The following is a 20,347-nucleotide window of genomic DNA, read 5'->3' as shown; positions in this document are numbered from 1 at the left end:
CAAGTACCCGGGACACCATATTTGAATTTAGCTAACAGAAGACCAAACATCTGACGTACGTTCTTTGTCTACGTATTCCTCCATTTTCTAATCATTTATAATTTTTAATTTAATTATTTTTATTTTTTTATATTATGTGTGTTTTTAATTGTGATATAAATTTTAGTTACGTGCAATTGTATTTTTTTGTAATTTGTAATTTATATCAAACAAATGAGTCGATGTGATAATTTTCGGACTAGTCGAATTCAATAGACTAATCGGGCCGATTCATAAACCGTCGTCTTATTAACCCGTTTTTACAAGCCCATGAGCAACTCGGCCCATTAAGTTTTTTTTTTTTTTTAATGCTTATTAGTTAATAATTTTAGGGGCCGGGGTCCCGATCGGCTGATCCGGCCGCTTTTATTTATTAAGCCGTACGCTTCAGGAACAGAAGTTACTCGATTCCGCCCGCAAGCTGAAGCCCAGAATCGGGATTGCCAAAATTCCCGGTACAGTGTACCATAATCTGCATACATAGTCAGGGAGATGATAGGAACTGGGAAAATGAAGCAGTATTCCAACGTACTCGATCGACCACTCAGCAAAGGCAAACAAGAGGTTTTTCTTTTTAAAAATTATTCAGATCTTGTTTTTGTTTACTTCCCGATGACCATCTTATTCAGTTAAGTGTGGATATTGTGATAAAGTGTCTTTTCTTAAAGTTTCTTAGGTAAAATCGATGAACCCGTTTTAACACACTTGCATTGTTTTTGGGAATGAGGATTAAAGGGTTACATTTCTAGAGCCCATTCATTTTGTTGTAGTTTGGATTATAGTGAGATGGTTTTACAGCTAATTTGATGAAACCACGCCAATTCGAGGTTAGATTTAAGTGGCGACTTTGCTGACAATGAATGAGATTCATGTGGTTATGTTGTCGACAATGGGTCTAATTATTTGATTGCATCAATGTTGATAATAATAATAATGACTAGATGATTCTTTTGCAGGTTAGTCTGAGTGCATTTGCATTCTTGTTTTCGGAGCTTGTTCAGTACAATCAGACTCAAGTAGACAACATAGCAGAATTGGAACGAAGGTGACTTCTGGTCGACATATTTTATAGATTTTGGATTACGATATCTTTGTATAGTTCAAGCTTAAGTGAAATATTTACTTGGATATTCCTATATTTATCGTTGAAGTGTGAAGAGTGTTTACAATGCCAAAAATAAGAAATAATCTTTGACCTATTAGAGTGATTGTATGTCTCAAGGAAAGACTATACTTTATCAAAGTAAAAGTTACTAAAGCATAATTTAAATAGCGTAAGATATATTTTATCTACTATTGAAAAATAATAATATAAAATATTTATTATTATTCAAATATACAACCAAACACGGATAAAAACTCCATGACATTTCACATTACATTGCATTGCATTCCCCACGTTTAAAGCTCGTTTCTCGTGCCTTAAAGGTGCACCAGGGTGTTAGCTTTACGGTTGCCCCTTGCGTCTTGGCGCTTGCTGTGAGTGCTTCTTAGTGTTCATGAATGAGGAATTAGAATTTAGCATTGGAATTGACATTATCTTTTGATGGTTAATGGGTTAAGGTGGTGATCCTTTTTGTTGAAAGTTTAATTTGGAATATTTCCTTGAATGTTTATTATGTTATCTGTTTATGGTTGATGGTATTGTCGATGTGTTTCCCGTGTATCAGGTTAGAGGATGCTGGCTATGCTGTTGGAACCAGGGTCCTGGAACTTTTCTGTCACAGGGAGAAGGTGGTGAACTTTATCACAACCTCTGATTTGTTACAATTCCGTTCTGTAAAGATAGGTTGCCTTTGTATGCACATAAGCTGTATAGTGCTATTCTTGAGATATTCTTGGTCCATGTCTGCATATTGGCTCTTCATATGTACCCTTCTTCTACTTAAGACAATTGCAGCTGTAGGATTTTGTAAATAAAAAAACCTGAATTAGAAGGCGCTCAGGCAGATGTATGTGTGATTTTTGTTTTAAATTGGAATAAGCTGTTTTCTTGGAGATTTTGAATTTGTCAATATATTCAGCTTGTGCACTATACAGGACTTGCTGTTATGGCATTTTTTGTTTGATATGTGGAAATTATTTGCAAATAATTTTTTTCTTCTTCTGCATCCTTTTCATGCCACCACACAGTTTTTAAAGTCCAATCTCGAGGAAGAATAATTTTGATTTAGGATATGCGATTTTTAGTTTGATTTGATTTATTTGTGATAATATTGCATCCTGCAGATTGTCCAATTTTTTCATTAGCTTGAAAATGAGCATTCATTTGCCCATGAAAGGTTTATATTTGAAATGATAACATTAAATGATTCGCACCACATCCAATCTTTGCTGTGCCTTCTAGATCATTGATATGAATTTATATTTTTGGGTACAATTGTGTGATATTTTTGTGTCTCTGCAGGCTAACAGAAGGGAAACACGACTATTGGGTATCTTGTCCTTCATACACAGTACAGTGTGGAAGGTCTTGTTTGGAAAAGTTAGTGACAATTTATTCTCTTCTAATTATGCCTCTCTCTGGTGCACACATATTAGTCTTCCTTGAGTGTTACTATAGTCCTGCATATCTTGTGGATGAACACCATAAAATTTAACAAATAATTAGATTTGGGGCCAATGCAAGTGGTGGAGCGGTTTATTTCCTATAACTTGATTCTAAGGTTCAAGCCACACCGTTAAAATTTTAACAATAAAAACTTAACATTGAATTTGTTCTCCTCATTCTCTACCTGTGGCAATTACAATCCAGAGTTTAACAATAAGAACTACTCACCTCGTGAATATCTGTTTTTATTTACCTGAGTATCAGGTGGCAGATTCTTTGGAAAAAGGCACGGAGCATGAAGATGAGTACATGATAAGTGAGAAGGAACTTCTTGTTAACAGGTTATATTTGTTTGTGTGCAGATTCATTTTCTTATCATCTTAATTTTTATAATCTTTTACAATTTCTCGCTGACATGATATTTACGATGTAGATTTATTTCAATACCCAAAGATATGGGAGCGTTTAACTGTGGTGCCTTTGTTGCTGGGATAGTGAGGGTACTTGCTGCATTGATTAATTAAATTTGGATTTTTTAGGGAAGAAGCTCTAATAGCTTGCATTTTCCATCTTGAAGGGAGTACTCGACAATGCAGGTTTTCCAGCTGTAGTCACTGCTCATTTCGTACCTGTAGATGGTCAACAACGACATAGAACAACCATTTTGATTAAATTTGCCGAAGAGGTATTTTTGACTGCACAATCTTGTATTCATGTAGTGTATCATTGTAGTGGTTACGCATCCATCGTTCTACCTTGGTGTTTCAACAAACTTTACTGGTTAGAATATTTTCGTCCACGACTCCAGCTAAACCAATCTTAAAGTTGTAGTTTTGTTCATTAGTTGGATATAGATACACAAATTGAAAATGAACAATTATTTTCTACCATAAAGAGTCTATCTAACTAAAAGTTCTCTGTTTCGACTTTTATCTAAAGAACGAGAAAAAATCGTGGATATGCTTGCATATGGTCGATGGCCCGATACTAGTATCCACTATACTTTCATATTTGTGCACATACATAATTCATTGCCGGTTGCACCTTAGCTTCTTTAAACTTTTCTCAGATTCTTCGTTTTTCTTCCTTTTTAGGTGCTACGGAGAGAAGCAAGATTAGGCTGATGAAGCTTCTCGATTTCTGATATCATTCCTTAAACCTGCTCTCACGAATGACCAGAGAAAATGTGTCAAAAATCAGCTATTTGCTTGCAGCTCTCCTATAAACTCTATATACGAGCCTTTCTTTTTTCAATTCTGGCATGACAATTTACATATTTCTGCCAAATCTTTCTATTATTAAGTACGACTGGTACCATTTCGAAGTGTTTCGGAGTTGAGGTGATTGCTGAAAGCTGAGTTGTAAAATTCTTGGGGGCATATCAATGAAATGAATTGATTTAGATGAATGAATTTGATTTGGTGTATATCAAGTATGAATCCATGATTTCAATTATCTCGATAACACCCTCACGTTGCATTTTGATTAAATGATTTGAATCTGAAGTAACATTTGGAAAACGGTGAATGTGAACAAATGGCTATGGTAAAAGATTGGCCATGACATATTTTAGGACAACTTTTTAGAAACGGTCTGGGAGAGTGGAAGTTATCTTTGATATTAATTCCTGATAAAATATTTTTGTACTGTCTTTGTCAAATAACATAAGATTTTACTTGGTAATTATTATCAATATTTGAGTTGAAATTTATATGTATGACTATGGTAAAGATGTAGTTAAATGTTAGTTTTTAGATTATCAACGTGCGTGTCAATTTTCATAAAATTGTAAGGATAAACATTTTTAATGTAGCATACACTAACCAACCCAAAGACAAAAAGATGCCACAATATTGTTTATACTATTTTGGAACGTAAAATAGGTTTAGAAACTGTACATAATTCAACTTCAGCCACGAGTTTTCAACCATTTATACAAAAAAAATACTGCCAATAACGAAAAAAGAGCACTAATTTATAAAACAAATGTAAATGGAGATAATTTACACAATAACGATCCTTTCTACAATTGTGATTAGAAAGAGAGGAGTCATTATTCACTTGGAATCGGGAACATGAACTCTAGCAACCAAGCATTCTGTGTTAAAAAGAAAATAAAGAAGAAACTTTAAAGAATCAAATTAGAAATGACACTCAGGAATGATGAGACAGAACAAGCATCTTTTACTAGCTAGAAGAAAACTGCACATGAAACTTCGGGTTATTTTTCAACTATTTGATCAGGCCGACTGCTTCTCGGCTCGCACATTGGTACGTGGTTTTTGAGAATAAGGTCGATCGTCTCGTATATAAAGAAGAGGTATATTGGCGACAGCGAAGTCGAGTTAATTGGCTCTAGCACATGGAGATCGCAATTCCAAGTTCTTTCATGCCCGAGCCTCGAACCGCCGAGAAACGAACCAACATCAAGGGCTTGGTTTCATCGCATGGTGACTGTTGCACTGAGCAAAGTGGTATGGCCGAAATTATTGATCAATATTTTCAGAATCTACTTGTAACGCCCAGATTTGACGACTGTCCTCACTGTACCAAGACGAATCTTTCCAGCGTGCTTATGTCCTCACTCACACGCACCTTAGGAAACTTCCCAGGAGGTCACCCATCCCAAAATTTTCCCAAGTCAAGCACGCTTAACTTTGGAGTTCTTATGTGATGAGCTACCGAAAAGAAGATGCACATTCGTGATATGAGTAGTACCAATCAAATCTTTTAAGCCCTCTTCAACTATACAATCAATTACATTGAACAGTCTCGGAATCCTTCTCATTCCGATGTGAGATCGGTTCATTCATGTTCTCTCCACCTAGAAGCCTGACAGGAGCCGCTCATTGTCCGTGCAACCTCATGGCACCGGCGATCACCCCCCGCCCTCTTCGGCCCCGGGCCTCACATGCCCACCAGCTTCCGCTTGGTTTGTCCCCGAACCACACTGTACTAAGAGAGGTCGGCTCTGATACCAATTGTAACGCCCCAGATTCGACGACTGTCCTCACTGTACCAAGACGAGTTTTTCCAGCGTGCTTATGTCCTCACTCACACGCACCCTAGGAAACTTTCCAGGAGGTCACCCATCCCAAAATTGCCCCAAGTCAAGCACGCTTAACTTTGGAGTTCTTATGTGATGAGCTACCGAAAAGAAGATGCACATTCATGGTATGAGTAGTACATATCAAATCTTTTAAGCCCTCTTCAACTGTACAGTCCATTACATTGAACAGTCTCGAAATCCCTCACATTCCGGTGTGGGATCGGTTCATTCATGTTCCCTCCACCTAGAAGCCTGCCAGGAGCCGCTCATTGTCCGTGCAACCTCATGGCACCGGCGATCACCCTCCGCCCTCTTCGGCCCCGGGCCTCACACTACTCTTGACCAATAATCCCTCAGCGGATGTATGGAAGCTGGTCCTAGATTGTGTGATGCCAAAAATCGATGGATAGCTTAATGCGACTTTATGTGGGCCTTTCTCAGCTCTTGAAGTCCGAAAGGTGCTTTTTGACATGCACCCAGACAAAGTCCCAGGCCTAGATGGGTTGTCAGTCTTCTTCTTTCATAAATTTTAGGATGTGATAGAAGGCGAGGTAACAACAACTGTCCTTAGTGTTCTAAACGAAGGGGGTTGCATTAATGAGTAGAATGCTACTATTGTTACCCTTATTCTGAAAATAAAAAAATCTTATGATTTTGAAAGATTTCACGCCTATCAGTCTTTGTAATGTCTGCTAAAAAATTATTGCCAGAGCACTAACGAACAGACTCAGTCCTATTTTTCAACAGACCGTGAATGAGTTCCAAAGTGCGTTCATACTGGGACGACTCATCTTTGATAAAATTATCCTGAGTTTTAAGACATTGCAGTGGATCAGAAACCGAAAAAAAAGGCAGAAAGGGTATGCAGTGTTAAAGCTTGACATGAGCAAATCTTATGACTGAGTTGAATGGTGCTTTCTTGAAGAAATGATGATTCGGCTGAGATTTGCTCCAGTTTGGGTTGAGAAGATTATGCAGTGTGTGACCTCTGTTAGATACTCTTTCTCCTTGAATGGAGAGCTAGTTGGAATATTTCTCCTAGTAGAGGGTTTAGACAAGGAGACCCGCTATCTCCTTGCCTTTTTGTATTACGTGCACATGGCCTGTCCTTGGCTCTCCTATCTCTAGAAAACCGTCGGCTCTTATCTGGGGTGCGAATTGCTCAATCTTGCCCGTCTATCTCCCACTTGTTTTTTGCTGATTACAGTCTTCTGTTCTTCAGGGCGACATTAGAGGACTGCATGGTGGTTTGTAATTGTCTTGAGTTTTATGAAAGGGCCTAGGGACAACTTATCAATTTTGAGAAATCCTCCTTGTCGTTCAGTCCTAACACTAATGAGCATGTGTGTGATCAAATAAAATATGCTCTGGCTATTCCAGTGGTGCATGGACATGATGTGTATTTAGGCCTTCCTGTCGCCTCATGTACAAGCAAAAAGCTACAATTTCGTTATTTGGTTGAAAGGGTTGTGAATAGAATTCAAGGATGGCGAAATAAATTTTTTTATGTGGGAGGCAAGAAAACCCTGATTAAATAAGTTCTTCAGGCCATTGCCCTATATGATATGTCATGTTTTCGGATCCTAAAATCTATATGTGAGGAGATTGAGCGAGAATATGCTAAATTCTGATGGGGTAAAGAGGAAGGGAGGAGGCGCCTTCACTGGAAAAAAATGGAGAGATTTTTGCAAGCCAAAGTGTCAGGGCGGGTTGGGTTTTCGTCGTCTTGAGAAATTCAATTGAGCGTTGATGGTTAAGCAGGTTTGGCGCATTATTACTAAGCCAGGTTCTTTGGTTGCACGAGTCTTGAAAGCAATGTATTTTCATCATTAAGATATTATGAATGCCTCTCTTAGATATAATCATTCTCACATTTGGAGATCAATATTATGGAGTAGGCCACTTCTTGAAAAGGGGTTGTATTGGAAAGTGGAAGATGTCTCGAAAATACTAACTTTTGGAGAGCGTTGGATTCTAGGGACACGAGGTTGTGTGTCCCCTCCTCCTGAGTCTAAACACTTTGCTACAGTTAGTACCCTCCTCGATGGGGAGTCTTGGAAATAATATATAAAGTATAATGAATTTTAAATGAAATTAAAACTGAGTGAATTTGAAATTCATCCCAAGTAAAATGAAATAATATATAAATATATAAATGATGAATTTGAAGTTTATGATTTTATTTTTCTAAACAAAAAATACATCTGAAATTATTCGATCTAAGCGCAATCTTAATTCCTTATATTATTTTGTAATCTTAGATCCACAATGATACCATTTTAAGCTTGATGGGTGACCATAGCAAATAACATTTATCAAAATTTGTGCATCGGGCTTCAATAATTCAACCTAACATAAATTTGCATCGGGCTTCAATAATTCAACCTAACATGATTCAATACTCGAAGGCCCTTTTTTATACGCTACCCTAGGGTCTTAGCAAAAGATCACTTACATATACTATTTTTTTATGGATTTATTGTGGATAAAAAAAGTTATGATCTAGATTTAGTAGTTCCCTTTCAAAACAAAGAAAGAAGAATCTTATTTCTAGCCATCCAAATAAGATAAAAATAAGAAAAATACGACTATTATGAGATGTTCTAACATATATTTATTTGTGAGACAAGTCAACTATGTCCATATTTTTAATAAAAAATAATATTTTTGACATTTTTTCAAAGATAATCTACTTAGAATATTTGTCTCACAAAATGGACCTGTGAAACCATCTCATATGAGTTTTTGTGAAATAAGGACTGACATGGACACAATAAGAGAAGATTTTACGCGATAACTTTACAAAAAAAATATCAATCCACTTCTCGATCATCGCGCAAATTTTCGAATTTAAACGGAATTATACACATTCGAATCAAACTCAAAATTTTTGTAACATATGTGCCTAGACCAGCTACTTCACTTGTACTAGAGAGGCATCTAAAATCCATGAAAATTTTGTTTGTTTAATATTTGGTCGAAAGGACAAAAGCGAAGACCCATCGAGATTAAAAAAAATTGGTGGAGATGAAATAAAATAAAGTTTGTGGACCAAAATGGTTGGAGGGTTGCTTTCATCCTACACAACGTAGCTTTTCAAATCTGTGGCTCTCAATAATCTAAAAAAATTAAAAAAATTCCACTTTTTTTTGTCATGTTTTTGTTGTATTAATAGATTTGGGCTATTATATTATACATATCCAGCTGTTGTCTGTTTTATGTACCAAACCTACCGTTTTAATTTTCCCAAAACTTTAAACTGCTCTTTTACCCATCGCTCAAACTCTTGTTGCTCCCGCTCTGTGTATATACTAGCGATCTTGACACATACGATAATCATATAAATCAAGATAGTAAAAACTTATCTGAAACGGTTTCACGAGTCATATTTTGTGAGATGGATCTCTTATTTGGGTCATCAATGAAAAAATATTACTTTTTATGCTAAGACTATTACTTTTTATTGTGAATATCGGTAGGGTTGACCTGTCTCACAGATAAATATTTGTGAAACCGTCTCACAAGAGATCTACTCAATCAAGATAGAACTATTTGATGGTTGAGACTAGTTTTTTTTTTTCCAAAAATTATATAAATGAGTAAAGGATACATTTTCTTGTAGTAAAATTAGAATATGATCAAAACAAACTTCGCTAATATAAAATTTGAATTGAACTGTGATGTTTTTCGGTTCCGAATATTATTTACGTCGATATAAATAATATAAGTTGTGAGGCCCGGGGCCGAAGAGGGCGGGGGTGATCGTCGGTGTCATGAGGTTGCACGGACAATGAGCGGCTCCTGGCAGGCTTCTAGGTGGAGGGAACATGAATAAACCGATCTCACACCGGAATGAGAGGGATTCCGAGACTGTTCAATGTAATGGACTGTACAGTTGAAGAGGGCTTAAAAGATTTGATATGTACTACTCATACCATGAATGTGCATCTTCTTTTCGGTAGCTCATCACATAAGAACTCCAAAGTTAAGCGTGCTTGACTTGGGGCAATTTTGGGATGGGTGACCTCCTGGAAAGTTTCCTAGGGTGCGTGTGAGTGAGGACATAAGCACGCTGGAAAAACTCGTCTTGGTACAGTGAGGACAGTCGTCGAATCTGGGGCGTTACAATTGGTATCAGAGCCGACCTCTCTTAGTACAGTGTGGTTCGGGGACAAACCAAGCGGAAGCTGGTGGGCATGTGAGGCCCGGGGCCGAAGAGGGCGGGGGGTGATCGCCGGTGTCATGAGGTTGCACGGACAATGAGCGGCTCCTGGCAGGCTTCTAGGTGGAGGGAACATGAATGAACCGATCTCACACCGGAATGAGAGGGATTCCGAGACTGTTCAATGTAATGGACTGTACAGTTGAAGAGGGCTTAAAAGATTTGATATGTACTACTCATACCATGAATGTGCATCTTCTTTTCGGTAGCTCATCACATAAGAACTCCAAAGTTAAGCGTGCTTGACTTGGGGCAATTTTGGGATGGGTGACCTCCTGGAAAGTTTCCTAGGGTGCGTGTGAGTGAGGAAATAAGCACGCTGGAAAAACTCGTCTTGGTACAGTGAGGACAGTCGTCGAATCTGGGGCGTTACATAAGTTTTGTTCAAATCTAGCTATCGCACTTTTGACTGTATGATATATCTATTTATATTATTAAGTGTAAATGTTATATCAAGTGGGTGGGTGTTCGACTTAAACTATAACTCGTCATTAATTTTTATAATTATGAAATGATCTCTATTTTAATGTAGATCTAATTATTTTTGTTAGAAAAAATATAAGACATGCAAGGGATATTAGTATTTGTTTATGCGGGACTATGGTATAGAAATCTAGTTAAAAATATTGGAACAAATTTCGAAATATTTGTTTGATATAAAGAGGAATAATTGACTTGTGTGTTCTTTTTTCAAGACAAAAACTTGTGTGAGACGGTCTCACGGATCGTATTTTGTGAGACGGATATCTTATTTGGGTTATCCATGAAAAAATATTACTTTTTATGCTAAGAGTATTACTTTTTATTGCGAAAATCGGTAGGATTGACCCGTCTCACAGATAAAGATTGGTGAGACCGTCTCACAAAAGATCTACTCATCTTTCAAATGTCATAATCCGATTAACTTGTATGTTCATCTTATATAAGGAACTCGTTTCTAGGCGACTTTTGTTGCTGAATGCATAAATAAGAATTTGAGGGATAGATCAGTAATTTGGTCAGATCAACACGTAGAATTTTTTCATATTATATTATATTTTATAAACATAGTAAAAAGATTTAAAAGTAATACTGAATTACACAGAACATAAAGATCGGAGAAAAACGATGAGATGATATTTTTTCCTTTCAAATATTAAATATTTAATCAAATATATATTAAATATTAAATAAAATATATATAATAAATTTCGGTAATCAATTTTTTTTAAAAGTATGTTGTAAAAAGTCAAACAAACAACTTATTTTTTAATTTAATTAGTATTTCATTCGTGCGATGCACATAGTATTATTTTATGTAATTAATGATTAAAATTAATAGATATTATCGTTTGAATAATTATTTAAAATTATTGGGGTAAATTCTCGGTTTAGTCCCAAATTTTAAGCGTGTTTCTCGGGTTAGTCCCAAATCAATTTTTCGACCCAATTTAGTCCCAAATCTTCCCATTAATTTACCTCATCATTCTTTTCGTCAATTTGGAGTTTAAATTAACGGAAGAGACATACGTTTCTGCCTTGAACAAAAAACCCAAATCAGTTCACCAGCCCTAATCGATCCTTTCTCTTCCTAGCAAGTCCATAGCTGCCTGCTGCAACAACTATCTTCCTACACGTCGATTCGGTCGTTGCTGCAACAACTATCCTCCTCCACGCACCGCTGCACGCTCGAGGTAACCAAGTGTTCTTTTGTTCGAGATTCATTCAATTTTTAATGCACTGCAATTCCACGCACAGCTGCACGTTTCATACAGTGACGCCATGGTTTGTTCTTTTATTTTAAATTGTCTACAATGGCATTTGTGTTCTTTCCTTCTGTTTTTTCCATGCTTTTTTCTTATTTATAGGAGAATTCTGGACAATTCTTAATGTGGTTTGCATTTAATTTTTAATTGCCTACAATTGATAAATTCTTGACTATTATTCAATATGTGATTAAGGTGACTGAGTGGATACCTAATGGCTAGACGGAGTAATTCCTCAAGAAAGAGCACTCCAAATTATGGTAATGCATTATTTTTGTAACTGTCACGCTTTTTATTTTTTTGATGAATGTTCTCGATAATTTAATGTAATTTTTGTTTTTGTTATTTAGGATTAATTGGGGAACCGGATCAATTTACAATTAAATGTATTATAATGAAAGATTCAAATCTCTTGAGAAACACGATGAATACATCGGTGAGAGTTTTGAATATTTTGATTACGTCGATCTTGATAAGCTGGGAATGATTGAAATGTGGGGATTTATGGAAGAGCTTGGATTTGAAGATAAAAATTCTTTGAGATTTTGGCACAAAGTTGGAACTACAATTAGTGAAGGCGGATATTTGGAAAATGATTCGGATGTGTTGAATACTAGAAAGTATATTCCAATTAATTATGAGGTTGAAATATATATTGAACACTTAGATGGTAAGAATGACGAAGTTGGAGATGAAAATGTCGATAATTTTGATAACAATGAGTATGATTTTGTAGAAAATAATGCGTTAATTGATGCAGTTGTTGTCCATGATATAGAATCTATGAAAGGAAAAAATGTTGTCCCTGAAAGAGAAAATACAGATAATCTCCTTCATAAAATGCATGAGTATGACAGTGAAGTGGATATTTGTGCAGATAGTGACGGTTTGACCAGTCTTCATGATTCTGATGAGGATGAAGTTAAAAATTATTTGTTGTTTGACCCAAAAAAAGATTTTGAAAATCAGGAGTTGAAGCTTGGTTTAGTATTTAGCTTAAAAAGAAGCAAAATTCACAATTGAAAGTCACTGCATTAGAGAAGGAAGACCGGTGAAGTTTGTAAAAAATGATAACATCCGATTGTGGGCTAAGTGCAGTGATGATAAATGTTGTTGGATGATCCATGTTGTGAAGATGACTAATGATAGTTGTTGGCAAGTCAGAAATTTTGATGGATGTCACAGTCATTGTGTTCGTTATTTTAAAAACAAGTGTGTCAACTCAACGTGGTTGGGAAAGACGTTTGCCAAAAAATTCAGCACAAATCCTAAATTGGGACACTTGGAGTTTAGGGAAGAGATTTCTACCATTCTTCAGTCAGATTTTTCAAGGAAGACCGCCTACATGGCTAAGAGAAAGGCGCTGAAATTAGTGCAAGGTTCTGTCGATGAGCAGTTTTGGCAAATAAGGAAGTATTGTGCTGAATTGAAAAGATCTGACGCTGGGGCTACTGTAGTTTTGAAGTTGACAGAGGATGACGAAGGTCCAAGGTTTCAGAGATTGTATGTTTGTTTTTCAGCTTGCAAACAAGGATTTAAGAATGCTTGTCGGCGTGTCATTGGTGTTGATGGATGCTTCTTAAAGGTAGAACATGGTGGGCAATTGTTATCGGCCGTGGGGCTAGATCCGAATAATAACATTTTTCCAATATGTTATGCAATGGTTGAGCAGTGAAACAAAAGATAGTTGGACATGGTTTCTTCAGCTCCTAGATGAAGCCATTGGTGTTGGCAATGATCCGCATACTTGGACATTTATTTCAGATAAGCAAAAAGGTTTGATTCCTGCACTTGAATCTTTGTTTCCTGATGCTGAACATAGATTTTGTGTGAGACACTTAGAAAGCAATATGAAACGTGATGGATTCAAGAGTGTAGCGGTTAAGATTGCCTTTTGGGCTGCGGCAAAAGCGACAAGAATTGAAGAGTTTCAAGTGCACATGACTGAGTTGAAAGACATCGATGCAAAGGCATATGAATGGCTGGCGAAAAAACCCGAAAACCAGTGGTCTAAGGCGTATTTCAGCACCACTCCTAAATCAGACATCTTGTTGAACAACATGTGTGAAAGTTTTAACAGCTTCATTATAGATGCCAGGGAGAAGCCAGTAATTGAGATGTATGAGATGATACGAAATCTTTTTATGGGCAGATTTAAAAAAAAAACAGAGAGAGGGCTAACAAATGGAACGGTCGAATTTGTTCAAAGATCAAATATGTGCTTGCAAAGATATATGTGGAAGCTATTAGGTATTCTCCCATGAGTCAGATGAAATGCACTACCAGATAACGAGATCAGATGATAGACGTGATCAGCATTCGGTTGACTTGTTCAACAGGTCTTGCAGTTGTAGGAAATATGACATGACAGGCATACCTTGCAAGCACGTTGTATGCGCCATTTGGTGCAAAAAAGATGATCCAGAAGCATATGTCCATCCTTATTACTTGGTAGAGACATATAGAAGATGTTATGCAGCTCGAATAATGCCTGTCAATGGGCCAAACTTGTGGCCCCCATGTGATTTGGTGCCACCACTGCCCCCAGTTTACATACAAAAAGTTGGAAGGCCTGCAAAATTACGAAGAAGAAAACCAGGTGAACCACCCTCTTCTGAAAATAAGTTGAGAGGTGTAAAAAAATTTACCAAATGCAAACAATGCGGTGGATCAGGACATAACAAAAGGACTTGTAACCGGACTGAAGATGTCCAACACCAAGAAGCATTCCAAAAAGAGCTCATGACACAACAAAGCGCTATTTTACCCAATAATAATGTGGGTGCAACAAGAAAAGAAAAACTACAGGTTCTGCAAATGAAAACTTATTTTATTGCATTTTTTTCCTACTTTAACAAATATGTTGTGTGTACTTACATGCAGGTGAAAAGAGCACAACAAATTGGGGTTAATATTGAAGGGAGTTCATGCTCAATATCTTCGATAAATGTAAGTTTTTTTAAACTCTTTGATTTAATGTTATTCATACGAGTTCAATATATTCTGAAATGAAATGGTTGATGTGATATAATTATTTTGTTTGTATTGTTGTAGATTAACCAATCAGTGAACATTCATACACCTGCTTTTATGAAAGATGGCGTCAGCTTCACAACAATGTCACGACTACGAGCTTCAACAGGTGTTCGAGGTAGAGTTGGTCGGTCATCATCTTCGTCACGAATTCATGGGGTCAAGTCTAACTCTTCTCAGGAATCTTTCAAGAAGAAATGAATTTGTGGGACGTGTTATTCTGTCGAGAAGATTTTATTTTGTTTAGGAATCCAGTTTCTGTGTTTTCTACTGTTTCGGTGCTTCAAGAAACTTGTTCGACTTGAATTAGTCATGGATGTGAAATGATGTTGAAAGTTGTTGTTTTCTACTGTATGAATTTTTATTTAGTCATGGATGGAAATTTTTATTTTATCCTTGCAAGTCTTTCTGTTCGCTCCGTTGGTAACCTACTGCATAAAGAAATTCTCTTTTTGATTGCACATGTGTTTCACGGTAACGTTGATGGTGGTAACATTGTTTTTCGTTACTCGGTTGCATCGGTTGCTCTTTATTTTATTGTTCAGTGTACTGGTTTTTGTTAATCTTTATTTGGGTAAAACTAGAATTGGTTAGCAGCCTCCTTTAATTATGTTACAGTTACGGGATTAACACTTTATGCACCTATCTCCACAGACTCTATGCTTCATCCATGGAGTATTGGCAAAATGTTTTTACAAGTCAAAATTTTCTCCCGACTCCATCTCATCTGTTGTAGTCCCTTTCCTATATGAAACATATTTGGTTCCCCAAGCTGATAGATTTTGAAATGAAGGGGAGACCAATTACTAACATGAGGGACTAACCTTGGTTAGAGTGAGTACCCCAATTGATCTGGGGGCACAAGTAACAGGACAAAATGATATATGCTTACTGTTCATACTTAGATTAAAGTTCTTGTGAACTTCATAGTGTGATGGATGTTATTAAAGGACCAAAATGAAATCACCCCTCTTTTTGGTTGTTGATGCTCTTACAAATAGTTCTTGTTAACTCGAAACATAACGGGTATCATCAGACATTAACGTCATTTCTCCTTTTTCACATTGAGCACCAATGCTGGGAAAGAGAAATCAATGGTTCTGAGTTTGCCTGGACATATTGAAAAGCTTTTCTACATATGATATATGTACTTTAAAGAAGTTCACATTTTTTTACCAATACACCAAAATCATACATAGTCTTGATTCAACGAAAGAACACTACAAATCCAAGTTAAAGATACACAAGGATATCTAATCTTCGCCACTAATTTCTAGAGATTGTACTAGTTGTTTAATCTCTTCCACTAACCCTGCAACCTTCAATAAATGATTGCGGTTCTCATTTTCTAAATCTAAAAGCAAATCTTTCACTTTTAATAATTTTTCAGCGTCGGTACTTCTGTTTGGAGCGGTGCTAAAAGTTTCACACGAACTTTCTTCGTCAGACATAAATGAAGCAGATGAATTTTGTTTCTCTAGGTATGCATGAAAAGCTTTTGATGCTTCATCCCTACTCCAGAATGATTTATGAGAAGCCCCACTAAATTTTTTGACTTGACTATGTGCTTCTTCCCATGTCTCGTATACACCAGGTTTACGTCCAACGAAGACAACATATGTTTTCCCCTACAATACACAAAAAATACAAAGCAATTTTCATTGTTTTATAAACAAGTATGATTACAATAAAACAATACTTGAAATTAAAGGGTGCACCACCATTTTGTTAGCTTTCTTCGATGATCTCCTGAAATGATAGGTAAATAAAACATGATATTATGAAAATATGAGATATAAAACCAGGATAAATGCATAAGACATAGATAATCTACTATTTTCAGGTATCATCTTTCTTGGATGTTGGGGTATAAGATAAATAATAAAAATCCTCAATTCTCGCAGGGATGAGCATAAAACTGATGTTATGAAACCGAGAGGCACATCTACTCTTTCTGTATCATCACCGACAAAAGGCTCCCGCAATAAGTCTTAAACTATATGCTGATATCAGCATGTAAAATGTTGCATAGTAAAGTATACAAATGCAATAAAAGTATGCTTTAAATCTTGAAATATAACTGAAGCTAACATCCATATAGCACACAATGAAATATAAATCGATCTCATAATGCTAGAAAATGGAGACACAAACAACTTGAGGAGAGAAAGAAACTTTCTTAGGTGTCTCTACTTTCACGAGTTACCACTTTCCTTTTCAAGATGCAGCCAACTATAAATAATTACATGAATGACAAAATTAAATTTTCAGAAGCCAAAGTAAAAGAATGAAGGGCAGGAAGTTACATGACAGTCATCATTCATATTTTATAAAAGAACATATACACAACAGAATGAAGGGCAGGAAGTAACAGAAATCGTCAATGTACTTGTCTTTAAACAATTTCGCACAATGTTGTAATTCTCTTTCAGGAAGAAACTAGTTCTTGTTTTTCGCATGAATAGGCACTCAAAATACTGGAAAATTGACCTGAAATTGAACAAGTACCGAAGAAATAACAGATGATTACCTCGAGAGTGTGTCGGTGCGAAGAGGAAGATAGTTGTTGCAGCAGACAGCTATGGACTTGCTTGGAAGAGAAAGGATCGATTAGGGCTGGTGAGCTGATTTGGGTTTTTTGTTCAAGGCAGAAACATATGTCTCTTCCGTTAATTTAAACTCCAAATTGACGGAAAGACTGATGAGGTAAATTAATGGGAAGATTTGGGACTAAATTTGGTCGAAAAATTGATTTGGGACTAACCCGAGAAACACACTTAAGATTTGGGACTAAACCGAGAATTTACCCAAATTATTGATATAATAAAATGAACATATTTAAAATATTATTATATAAAAAATATTTATGTTATTTGAGATAATACTCAAATGAAGATAATAATATTTTGTTTGAAATTAAATTGACTCCTTTATCTTACTAATGGAAAGAAAAAAAATTTAAAAATCATATATTATTTTTTTAATTCAAAATTTTAAAGTATAAATAAATATTTTTCAAAAATTCAATTTTTTTTTCATTTATTATATGAATACATTTTGATTAAAAATTTAATTATTTTTGAAAATATGGTTAAAATATTTATTTTATAGTTCTAAGTAAGATAATAATAAAAAAAAAAAATTACGCACAATCAATATATCAAAAATTTACGCTGACACCCTTTAAAAAATTGAAACTTATGATATTATATATAAAAATTTATATTTTATTTAATATGACAGAGAATAAGGAGAATTTAATATATGAAATTAACACAAAATTCAAAACCTATCTTGGCTTGTCCATTCGAGATATACGTGCTTCTTCTATATTGATATATTTTCCACCTTTCTCCAAGACCCCTTCAAAGTTTATGGGTGATTTCTTTACTAATGAGTTGAAAAAATCTAGTTTTAAGCTTTGGATAAAAGTGCTTACAAGTTAATCAAGTGTGGCGGAAAGAACTTCCACCATCTCAATGTTAAATGTGTTCGTGTATGCCCACAAACTTTCCCATTCTTGATAAGAAAGAGACTTATGGTGGTTAATTGCTATCTTTTGCTACTTGCAAACATTTGGCTAAAGTCCTTAACAGTGCGGATGCTACCAGGCTCGACGATGTTAAACCATAGTTGAGATGATCCCCATAGGGTATTAAGGAAAACCTGACATTTGATGAGATCACCATATTGATGCAACAGGAAAGCATTCTCAAACTGAGCAAGATGTTTTTCTGACTCTCTTTTCCCATTGTATTCTTGATCTTGGAACACCTGAAATGCTGAGGGAGCTAGGACTTCGGGTGAGAAGGGAATAGCTTGGGGTGGTGGTGGGGGTGGCGCGGTCTTCTGATTTCTTCAGCCTGGTTTTTTTGTTCTAGGTCATGCTGATGTGGATGATTATTTGCTTCTCTCTGGGCCAAGATTTTCTCTATGGCGATTCTGATCAGCTGACAAATTTGAGCAATATCGAAACCAGGTGGAGGATTATTTCCATAATCTGATTTTGATCAGTATTTTCTTGGGCGAGATCTACTTGGTTGACCCCACGACGTCTTCCACGTGCATAACATCTTCCTCTTATCATCTTGACTTTTTTCTTCAATTTTCCACAGATGACGCCAATTGATAATACCAAAAAATTCATGTACCTAGGATTTGGTCCGGTGAGCAAAAATCATCCCCGATGGTTGGCTTCGACCAAACGATCCATGCATAAACGTCCTAATCGGGAGATGCCGAGTTGAATCCTACACAGATGAACAAACGTTAGAGGGCATCGTAAGTGCTTCCGACATATAATCTCCGATACTTAAGTCAGTCCACAGAACAAACTTAAGTATGTGAGTATATTAATGCTAGTGATAGAAGTATGTGAATGTCTGTAACAACGAAGAATGCCTTATATTTATAGAGTTGAGACTAGATACCTTGTATGACAAGAACTTTAATATTGCAAGATTTTCACATTGAAAGGACTCTGGTAGGGTAATTTCCCTAAAATACTAAATTTGTATTGAGCTTCTCTTATCTTTGGTAATTTATAAATTCGAATAATATATCTCTATTATATCGGATTCTTTCCTTATCACATGAGATTTGGTCTAGATTTTTACATAAATAGAACTTTGTTCACCGTCATACTTAATTTGAGTTTGGATATGTGCACTTTCAACTCAGATTGCTCAGCCCTAGTGGGCTCGGCTGTACTGGTTCTACTACGCCATGTCTGTTCCTGAGCAAGGAATAATGAATCGAACACCTAGTAGTTTATTGGGCCTCTACTTTAGTCATAATCGTATTCAACTGGGGCCAATAATTTTGTTTAATGAGCTATGACGCTGATCGGATCGGACTAAATCAGATATGAGTCGAGTCGGAATTAAGGGGTATAAAAAATGCAATCATTCCAATAAATATATATGTTTTAGGAAAAACAAAAAAAGCAACATAATAACAAAAAAACTTAAAAATCTTTATATTGTATATCTTTGAAATTTTGAATTTTGTTTTAATCAAACTTAGGGAAAATAATACTAAAAAATAATGTAAAAATTTATTTACTAATGTTGTTAGTAGATTAGTTTGTCAATAAAACTTTTATTATGTATGTATGGAGAGTATGTCATAATGTTTTTAGTAGACGACGCATCGGTAGAGATCATATATGTCATCGATTCACTCATGTATTACACATCGATATACTTCATATATTACGTTACACATGTAACACGTATGCGTCAACAACTAATATTTTTTAAAAAATTGTTGGTCCAATAACAGGATGGTAAGGTCTTAAAGCATGAGGCAAGGTAGGCATACTTAATAGGTCGATTTACCCGAATCCGGATCAGAACCGAAACCAGTTCGCCTGTACTGGTTCCGGAATCACCCCGAACGTTTTTGTAAATGGGATGAGCCGGTTTTTAAAATAAAGCAGTTTGAAACCGGTTCATGTTTCGATTCCAGGTTGGATCCGATATACCGGAACCAGCTTGGATTTTAAATTTAAAAATTTTAAAAAAATAGTCGTTGGGCCAATGGCTATGGCCAAATTGCAAATTTCTTTCTCCCTATAAATATGTGATTATTTTTCAACATTTTCATACAGCGTTCTCATTCTTCCAATTCTATATTTCTATGTACTTAGTCTCCAATATGCTATTATTTTTCAACACATTTGCTATTTGTTATTATTTGCTATACAC

The 20,347-nt window shown here is 35.8% G+C and overlaps 2 protein-coding genes and 1 long non-coding RNA gene across 3 annotated transcripts; 2 read left to right on the top strand and 1 right to left on the bottom strand.

Moving 5' to 3' along the window:
* The first annotated feature begins 367 nt into the window (after window positions 1–367).
* On the top strand, window positions 368–3,998 carry LOC142519210 (uncharacterized). Its single transcript, XM_075622151.1, has 8 exons — window positions 368–603; window positions 996–1,084; window positions 1,710–1,773; window positions 2,447–2,524; window positions 2,855–2,931; window positions 3,024–3,090; window positions 3,168–3,275; window positions 3,685–3,998. The coding sequence occupies exons 1-8, from the start codon at window positions 532–534 to the stop codon at window positions 3,712–3,714; spliced, it is 585 nt and encodes a 194-aa protein (XP_075478266.1). The 5' UTR covers window positions 368–531; the 3' UTR covers window positions 3,715–3,998.
* An 8,953-nt stretch (window positions 3,999–12,951) lies between these two features.
* Window positions 12,952–13,870, top strand: LOC142519825 (uncharacterized). The gene is made up of 2 exons (XM_075622847.1): window positions 12,952–13,226; window positions 13,279–13,870. Exons 1-2 carry the CDS (start codon window positions 12,952–12,954, stop codon window positions 13,868–13,870), a joined length of 867 nt encoding a protein of 288 aa, XP_075478962.1.
* Window positions 13,871–15,790: 1,920 nt separating this feature from the next.
* On the bottom strand, window positions 15,791–17,460 carry LOC142518685 (uncharacterized). The gene is made up of 2 exons (XR_012813615.1): window positions 17,170–17,460; window positions 15,791–16,388 (listed from the first exon to the last, which is right to left on the bottom strand). It is a non-coding gene; the product is annotated as an uncharacterized LOC142518685 (long non-coding RNA).
* Between the last annotated feature and the right edge of the window lie 2,887 nt (window positions 17,461–20,347).

This window comes from Primulina tabacum, chromosome 11 (genome assembly GCF_025594145.1).
Source record: "Primulina tabacum isolate GXHZ01 chromosome 11, ASM2559414v2, whole genome shotgun sequence".
Classification (NCBI taxonomy): Eukaryota; Viridiplantae; Streptophyta; class Magnoliopsida; order Lamiales; family Gesneriaceae; genus Primulina; species Primulina tabacum.
The sequence above is the reverse complement of the archived record's forward strand: the minus strand, read 5'-3'. Positions and strand labels throughout refer to the sequence as shown.